Source organism: Chenopodium quinoa, unplaced genomic scaffold (assembly GCF_001683475.1).
Source record: "Chenopodium quinoa cultivar QQ74 unplaced genomic scaffold, ASM168347v1, whole genome shotgun sequence".
NCBI lineage: Eukaryota > Viridiplantae > Streptophyta > Magnoliopsida > Caryophyllales > Amaranthaceae > Chenopodium > Chenopodium quinoa.
In genome coordinates, this window is record NW_018744603.1 from 2404261 (window position 1) to 2414194 (window position 9934).

The 9934-nt window shown below is 35.4% G+C and overlaps 1 protein-coding gene across 1 annotated transcript; it reads right to left on the reverse strand.

The window, feature by feature from the left end:
- Positions 1-1121: 1121 nt before the first annotated feature.
- LOC110699954 (pentatricopeptide repeat-containing protein At1g71060, mitochondrial-like) lies at positions 1122-3243 on the reverse strand. Its single transcript, XM_021877445.1, has one exon. The coding sequence runs from the start codon at positions 3120-3122 to the stop codon at positions 1464-1466; it is 1659 nt and encodes a 552-aa protein (XP_021733137.1). The 5' UTR covers positions 3123-3243; the 3' UTR covers positions 1122-1463.
- Between the last annotated feature and the right edge of the window lie 6691 nt (positions 3244-9934).

Genomic DNA, 9934 nt, shown 5'->3' on the forward strand with positions numbered 1-9934 from the left:
TCATGTTGTCACAATCTTAATGAACCAAGCTTCTGAACCAAATGTACCGCATTATCTTTCTTTCTTTGTCAAGCAGAGCCTGTTTGAGATAGCTGAAAATCGAAGCAGGAGGCCTAATGCTAGACTTAGCTCCATTATTTTTTCAGGATTCGTGCACACGTCTTTCAACCTATCTGCTTGCTTGAAGCTGTTAATCAATTTAGCAGACAGATGAACTCCTGGAATAACCCTCTTGTCCTTCATCTCATTCCAAATCTGTTTGCATTCTGGAAGCTGTATATTTCTTTTCATGCAAGGGACTGCTGCCTTTTTGCACAAGAAATATGTAATTCTAAATTTGTATTTTATCTTCTTTTACCGTCTTCTATATATACAGGATTACTAACCCTTCAGTTCCAAATCCTCTATTTCAATTAGGCTTTTACATCATCATTCATACATTCATCATCTGCAATTCTGATTTTAGGTCTTCTAAATATCCAATTTCTTCCTCAATCTTCGCTACTTTGTTTCTATGCAATTCTCCGTATGTGCTTTCTTCTTTCATTGCTAAATTACTACTCCCTCCATCCAAAATTGCTTGTCACATTGACAGAAAGTTCGGAAGAGGTAGTACTTTGAAATTTGGTTGAAAATCACTGAAAGCGTTTCTACTCCTTGTTTCGTTTGGCTAATAATCCTACATGCACTAATCATATATTCATCTAAATCTTTTACTAAAATTTAATCTCTGTTTGTGGCAGGAAATGGCAAACCCACTAAAATACATGCTTGAAAATCCAAAAATCAACCCAAACCAATTTGATATACTATTGAAAAGCCGGTTGTTTACTGCAAAGTTGCTGCAGGAGGCTTTTTAATTGCTGGATTTGCAAAACTGGTCTTGTACTGTGAAGGAAATGGGTATGGCATGCTTAAAGTTAGAGAATGGTTCAAGGGCATTTATGGAAAAGGACCAGAGAAAAATTAAGCATGGTGTTTGCAACTGAGTATTCTTATTAGTTATTATGGATCATGTTAGTTAAGTAATTTGTATTAGTAATTCCGGTTATTATGATTAGCTGAAGCTGCTAATAAGAATTAGGAACCAACACTTTTTGGTTTGTAATAAAATTGTAACTTTGTTTTAGTAGGCATTAAATGGATCATGTAACCAGAAAGTTTAAAGTTAATCCTATGAATTACCAAAACCCGAATCAGTCTTTACAAACAGTGGTTAGGCAACAGACAATGGACACAAGAATTGAAGGATACATCATCCTATTTTAAATATATTTCCATCACAGATTAAGGACAAAACAAAAAAGCTTGATCGATACAGTAAGTCACCAAGAAGTAAGGTTTAAGACCAGAAAATTGAAAAAGCATGGAGCACTGATTAAGTTGAGTAAGGCTGACTTGGATTGCATCCGGAACTATGAGGCAGATGAACTGATTCTTCATAATTCTGAATTGGATTGTAATCATTTAGCCGATTTAGGTTTAGGTTGTCTTTTCATAGGATTAGGAGCGAATCTTAATGCATTAAACTTCAGAGTCAAACTTTGAGCAGTATCTTTCTTTCCCTCATCAAGCAGAGCCTGTTTGAGTTTGCTGTAAACAATAGCAGGAGGCCTAATGCCGAGATCCATCATTTCATCAAAATACTTGCACGCGTCTTCCAGTTTATTTGCTTGCCGGAAGCTGCTAATCATTGTAGCAAACATATGCATTGCCGGAATAACCCCCTTAGCCTTCATCTCATTCCAAATCTTCACTGCCTTATCTAGTTCACCTTTGCTGCAGAACATTCTCATTATAATACCATACGTGCATGTTGTAGGATCACAACCTTGATCATTGCTCATCTTTAGGAAGACGGAATATGCCTCCTCATGTTTTCCAGCCTTCACTAAGTGATGAATAATTATGTCATATGTTCTAGAATCTAACCCAACCTTACATCTCCTCATTTCATCAACCATTCGAAATGCTTCATCAAATCTCAATGACCAACAATATGAGCAAACCACAGCATTATAAGTGGGTGCTTGAGCAACACCATTAGCTTTCGACATCTCAAACATCTTCAAAGCTTCACCGAGTCTCCCATCCGACCCTAACCCATTGATCAAAATACAATAGATATGCCCACTAGGCTCAATACCCTTTGCTTCCATCTCTTGAAGCTTCTCCACTGCTAGACTCACTTTCCTCGCTTTGCAATACGCGTTCATAATAATTCCATATGCCACAACATCAAGCTCAAACCCTTCCTCTTTCATTTCTCTATAAACTTCATCTAATTTCAGAAAATTCTGCTGTTGACCCCAACCTTCCAACAATATTGAATAGGATTTCTTATCCGGCGTAAACCTTCTCTTTTTCATTTCATCGAACACTTTGTGTGCATCCTTAACTTGTCTAGATTTACACAATGTATCGAGAAATTTATTGAAATCCGACGAATCAATCGTCATTCCATACTTTTCCATCTTCTCAAAAGTACTAACAGCATACTCAACCCTTCTTGCCCTAGCATATCTTCTAATAATTAGATTAAATGTATATTTTGTTAAAATCCCTTTGCTTTTCATAGATTCAACCAAACTCCAAATCATGCTAAACTGTTTAACTTTACCCAATGAATCAATCAAAGCATTATAACAATCATTTGTATGTTTAAATCCCTTTTGCTTTTCTGCCCACTTGAAAAACCCTAAAGCAAGAACACCTGCATTACTTAGCTTCTTCAAAACCTCTAAAACTAAAATGGGTGTCATTTCTTCAACCCCACAATTTTCTAATGTAGATTCAATGGTAGAATCTTTTGGTATATTCAACAACTTTTTGCAAATTTTCTCAGAATCTATGATAATTTGAGGGGTTAATTGTGTTGGCTTGTTTTCTTCCTCTGCTTTCGCTTTAGGTATAACTGGGGTATTCGTTGAAGACCCATGAATTGAACTGTTAAATAACACTGAATTTGCATTTATCAGAAGAATTGGATGAATGGGTGCAAACAAAGATGAAAAAACTGGGTTTTTAAGGGGAGTAGTAGTGAGATTTGAAAACTGGGGTGATGAAGAAATGAGCTTTGTGAATGTTGCTAAATGGCGGGATAAGATGCGAGAGAAAGCCATTATTATGGCGAATTTGTTAAAATTTTACTAGAAAAGACTGGGTTTGCGTGAAAATAAGGCTGCAAATTTGGTTTTATTTTTAGGGAAACCAAAGTTCTGATTTTTATGTAGAGTAAATATGTATTCTGGGTTGAGTATGAATGTATAGTTACTGCCTTACTGGAAAGTTAACGGCTAAACTTGAGGATGATTTACAAAAATATACGTATTACTACCTCCGTTACATATTATTACAACAATTTGACAAAAATTGTCTAATCGTTGCAAATATTATGTAACGGATACAAATTTAGGTACTAACATTTATAATTTTTCACCTTTTGGGTACTCCCACTTTTTTTTCACCGTTTGGGTACTCAAGTGTACAATCCGGTGATAAAGTGAGTACCTGGGTTAAATAAGTTAGTACCTTGGGTTAAAGAATTTATTCTATTAAAATTCCCCAAAAAATGTTAGTACCTTATTTTCTAAAGAAGTCCTAAAGAACATTAAATTTCATTAAATAAAGTCATACGACATCTACAATTGACAATTAACGATAATGAAAACGAATTTATCAGAATCAAACAAGAATTAATCGGGGAAGGGCTAAGAATCCAAATACATAAATATAATAATTCGGCACATTCTCGATTCGTTGTCTCATACAACTTTTTGAGTGGATACGTCGTCACTTCGCAATTTTGTGAGAAAGTTAATTCTTGTGCTGATTCTGTAACCCGAATTCGAGCCATAATCAATCGTAGCCCCGCACAACCGGAGACCAAATTAAACCCAAATAAAACCTTGTCTTTCGAAGGAGTCCGAAAAACCTTGTCTTTCGAAGGAGATCGAAAAAACCTTGTCTTTCGAAGGAAATAGACCCTTTCTTTCGAGGGAGATATTATTATTGTAACCTTAGAAACAAAAAGCTTAAAAGAAAATAAAGATTGGGGCTTTCCACCGGTGAAATCCGATGGAAGCCCCTTCAAAATTAACAATTAAGGCTAGAGTTTAGGAGAGAAGAGAGAGAGGAGGCTAGGTTTTTTTTTTTTTAAATGTCAGTACCTTATTAATTGCACCTGACCATGATTGGATGGGGGCTTCTAGGGGACGTACACATGTCCACGGGGAAGAGGGAAATTCTGCTGCAAGTTACGTAAACAAGTATTCCAAAATAAAACCTTTCATATTTCTGAAATTTAAAAAAAAAAAAAAAAAAAAAAAAAAACCAAACGTCATGTACTGGGTATTTAGTCCATTTAGGCGCCATTTTTTTCTCCCCGCTCTGCAAATTTTCTCTTTTTCTTTTGAATATTGTTCATCTTTGGTGGCTCCCAAATCTGGTAATTGTGCAACAATTTCGCAAGAATACTGAGGTAAGCAACATACTCCATTACTGTGCAAGTTTTTTTTTCTTCGAAAATGTTTGTATTTTGATCTGGGTTGAAATAGGGTTTAGGGTTTTTTTTGTTGGTTGAATTTAGATGCTGGATGTGTTGGTAGTTGTATACATTTAGGTTATGTGTATGTTGATTGTTTCAGTTGGTTGTCCTTAATCTTTATTATGAGTTGTGGTTAGGGTTTAGTTGAAAACAGAGTGTGGAGAACAAATTTGAAGGAATGAAGGCTTGTTGATGGCTTCGTGCTGTTGCTTATGTTGCTTTTATGAATTTTTTATTTTTGTTTTTTTTTTAATTTCAACGACTAGTTGAATATTTGCAGCACACACCTTCAATTTTTGGGAATTAATTTTTTTTTCGTTAAAAATATTTGGAATATATTTATATGCCTTTGGATATGTATGCTTAAATTGATGAAGGTACTCACTTATTTCTAACGTTTTCCAAGGAGGGGACTAAATTTTTTTGCCTAAAAACTAAAAGAGGGGACTCACTTTTGCTCAGGTGAGTTTATGTTGAGTTAATTGGCCGGAAACCTAACTAGAGGTCCCAAAAGGTGAAAAAAAAAAAGTGGGAGTACCCAAAAGGTGAAAAAATGAAAATGTTAGTACCCAACATTATACTTAACTCTGTAACGGAGGTAGTACTAATTTACTCCCTCCACCCCTTAATTACATTTCTATTTCTAAATTTACACAGGAATTAAGGAATTTGGAGTAAATTTAAAACTCATGATTAAAAAGTGCAATGGAAACTACAAAATATTTATTGTTGTCTTTGAAATAAAATAAAGATAGAATGATTTTAAACGAAGCACATATCATCAATCCTTTGAAAAGAAAAGGGACCAGTCACATTTGCTTATGAAAAAATAAAAGGACCAATCATATTGAATTATAATTCTGCACATGAATTAAGAATGTTATGAGTGAGAAAATTATGGTTTCTGTGCAACCATTAATTGCTAAACAGAAAAATAATTAAAGTGATGTCACATCACAACTATTTAGGGATGAATTGGGGATATTTGGTAAATTTCGCTTACTAAAAAGGGAAAGTTAAAATGTAATTTTGAAACACTCAAAAAGTAAAGTAGGAATGTAATTAAGGGACAGAGAGAGTACTATTTTGCGTTGGAATGAAACTTATTTATGAATATGTAGTCCACGTAGACTTGGTAATACATTTGGGGTAATTTTTTCGTTAAAGACAAGGTAGCGGTTTATAGTATAAAACGTGTGCCCTTTAGTACACTCCAACTAAAGATACAGAGTAGCATTATAAAGGGTAAAACCGCTACCTTAAGTAGCGGTTATAGTACATAAACCAACCTACTTGAGGTAGCAGTTTTACTTTGAAAAAAAAAAACAAAAACAAAAATTAACTTATTCGAGCATTCATGGACAGTAGCTCCGTAATTAAGTTTTATTTTGGCACAGAAGTGTAAATAAGTTTTAAAATAACCATATTTATGTAAATCATCCTAAACTTGATATATCAACAATATAAGCAGGAATATACACTCGAGGAAAACATAATAACTGACTTAATCACACGTGCGTAGTGACAGAAAAGGAATTTTTTAAAATAAAGTTAGGTTATTCAGATAAATTAGGTATTTTCCGGACTAAAAAAGCGAGTAATATACAATTTAGAGTACTAATGTTTGGCAAAAGTTGCAAAGAAGGTTCTCAAGTTTCAAAAGTTGCAAAGAGGGTACTTTACCCCTTATTGTAGGTAAACAATCCTGTTGGACTGCCTGAAACCGGTTGATACCTTTTCTCGAAAAAAAAAGTAAAACTGTTTAAAAATACTCGGTTGTACTTTGGGAAACGCAATTCATCATTACTTTACTCTGACGTTGGCGCGAAAATTGGAAAGCTGGATGCCTTTTTATTCTCCCCTCACCCCACTGGCTTCCCTCATCATTTCCTTTTACAGATAAAAAACAGAGCTCTCCCTGAATAAAATAAATAAATAAATAAATAAATAAATAAATAATAATAAAAACTCGTCCTTCCTTTTCGAGCAATCTGTTGTTAATGTGGGAGTGTGCTTGGGAATCTTCTTGCAAGAAAGCGAAAGTAGATCAGTCGCAATCTACTGAAGGTATCAAGGTATATTCCCTTTTTTTTGTCTTCATCTTCTTTATTTCCCCATTAATGGTGTTGTTTGTACAGATTTGTTGGTTTTTTTTTTATTATTATTTTTTTTGTGCGAATTTTGCTTTAAAATGGTTTTGTCTTGATTTTTGTTGTTGTATCATGTTGTAACTTGTATGTGTATTTGTGTTGTTGTGGCTGATTATCAAAATTGGGTTGTTTTTTTGGTAGAATTGCTTGATAATTTCTAGGGGTTTTGTGTTGGTGAAACGTAGTAGTTTTTGAACATGGAAAAGACCTTGTCTAACTCCATTAATTTACCTAGGTATACGCTCTTTTCAATGCTCACCCAATTTTCAGCAACCCTGATCTGCTTGTCCTCCATGTCTTCCCAAAGATGGACTAGGGGAGTCGGGATACTGTTAAGCAGGTCTGCAGGAAATGGCTTCTGTGGTGGATGACTTGCCACATCGCCCGACTCGAACCCTTTTTCGGACCCAGGGCCTCTGTCAACGAGTGGATTCTTAACGACCTCATCTACAATGATGGGCGAGACTTTCATGCCTGGATCCACAAGGACATGACAGTTGTAGACACCTACTTTTGGCCTCTTGTCCCGAAAGGAAGTGCGATGATATTACAAAAATCCATTCTTCATGTTAGATCCAAAGTTGAAGTGTTTATGGGCTACGAAATTCATTATGAAGTAATTTAAAACTCATATTTGAGACCAAGTAATCTTAGAGCCTTGTCCGATTACTAATTAGGCCTAAAACGTGCTCATACATGTTTAAACTTGATTATTAACGAACCCAAATGCGGCAAATGCAATGATTCGATCCAATGGATCTTACATTACCGAGCCAAACAGATAAAACAACCATCATATTTCCATTCATGGCCTATACAGATGGATAGCTCTTTCAAAGAGCTTTCCAACGGTATATTATAAGCCCAATTCCGAGTTAAAACGAAGAATTTTTATGATCAAAACACTAAATCGGGCCCTAAAACCGACACCCTTTCACTCCAACGGCCATATATTTTGATCCATAACATATTTTAACCTAATTCTAACGGCATTGGAAATTAGACATTCAGAGCTTTCCAATGATATCTCACACGCCTAAATCCGACTTTGCAATCAAAAGTTATGGACGTTTTAAAAATATGTTTTTTGTATATGGAAAATCGCATCCCAGCGCAACTCAGTAAGTTGTGCGCGCTTGGTGCGCGCGACTCATTGAGATGCGCGCGGCACCCAGCGCGACTCAAAGAGTTGTGCGCGCCAGGCGCGCGCGACTCATTGAGATGCGCGAGGCACACAACGCGACTCAGAGAGTTGCGCGCGCCACCTGAAGGCGCGACTCTAAAACCCTAAACCTAGATCCCTACGCCTATAAATATGGGTCTTCGTTCAGCATTACGTGGATCGAAAAAATCAGAATTAAAACCCTAGTATTCTCAAAACCTGATAGGTTGTCGTGCACCTGTCAAATATAAATTCCTAACAAAACCAACTAACAATGTAGTAGGGTAAGTAGGGTCGAATCCAAAGGGAGATGGTATTCAATCTAACCTCAAGAAATTGGAGAAACTAAACTATGTCACGAAATTGGGATAGGGAAGTAGTCTAAATTAAAATAGGAATAAAATAATTAATAAAAAGACCTAGGGTTATGGTTCACCATGTTTATAGTTCTAAATCTATCAAATATCAATAACAATTCAATCAATCAATTATCTAGAGCAATTGCTAAGCCTACGGTCGGGTCTTAACGCTCTCAATTTAACATATGCCGTACGGTCGCTAACATAATCAAAATTGCTAATTGTAGGGAAACCTCTAAAAGTAAGATCTTTCGATTCAAACTCTTATTAACAATAATTAATCAAACAATTGATCAGGTTGCAAGATTAACAATAAAACACTATCAATTAGAGAAATCAATAATCAAAATATTAAAATTATCAATCAAGATTCATAATATAAAAATGGATTCCCAAACCCTAGAAATAAACTACTCAAACATGGAAGAAATAATTAAAACTAGATCTAAGGAATAAAACATAATTAAAAATAAGAGATAGAAATAAAATACCTCAATGAATTAAAATAGTAAACCCAAGAATCATCCATGGAAGAATCCATGGAGATGCCATGAGAAACTAGGGTTCGAGAGAAAACTAAAAAGAACGTAAAATAATAAAAGATATAAAAGGCATAAGAGAAAATATTAATCCCTTGGGATATTTATAAACTTCCTAAATTCTAATCTAAAAATAAATAAAGAAAAGAAATAAGAAAATAATATATACATAAGTTGCAATATTATTGGATGATAAAGGATGACGTGGCACGAAGACTAAGTACGATGTGGGACGACGGAGCTACTTGAGGCTTCAAGGGCTGCTCGACCAGACCTGCGGGCGCAGGCCTAGCCACGGCCTGGCAGTTGCATCAGGTGGCCTCGAGTGGGCGCGGGGCAGAGGCGCAGCCAGCCCTGCGGTGTTACACCTCGTCGCTGATTGCATTGCTCAGATTGAAACGGCCATATCTTCTGTTTTAGGAAGCTTTTTTGGGCGTGTGACCTATCATTGGAAATCTCTTCAAGTCTAGTTTCCAACGAAATTTGAATCGCTTCAATCCGATCTTTAGAACTCAAGTTATGATCAAAAGAGTGATCAAAGGTCTGTTTTGCCACTTTACAAACCTTCGTTTTTCTTCGTTTCTAACTCAAATTCATTTCCGTAAAGTACATAACGACCCTTGTGGATGCTATATTCATTCCTCATGCATATAAATCTCAAAATCAACATCCAATAACATGGGATCTTTGATTTATAATCTTGATTCGTCGGCTTCCATCTAAATATCATCCGAATCAACTCCAAACACTTCGAAAGCGTCTAAATGATCACTGAAATCACCTGGAACATTAAGAAAAACACAAACGGAGCATAATAGAGTACAAAAAAAAACAACTTATGCATTTACGACCTAAAAAGCGACAAAAGACCTAAAAAGCAACTATAAACTTAGCATAAACGTGCCTACAAATCCTATATAAATGTGATTTATCAAAACCCTAATCTCTCAAGTTCTCTTACTATCATACTACTTTTTCTTCTCTGTTCCCAAATACTTTCCAACCCTAATTGGATCCATTGAAGTCCTTGGAGGTACGAAGAAGAAAAAAAGTCCATAAACGCATTAAATGGAGATTTAACGTAAAAGAAGAACGGTTAGTTTCCTCAGCACTTAGATAAATCACTTTTCTTTTATTGTTTAAATAACTTTAATTGAATAAATAGTGTTGTTTGATCA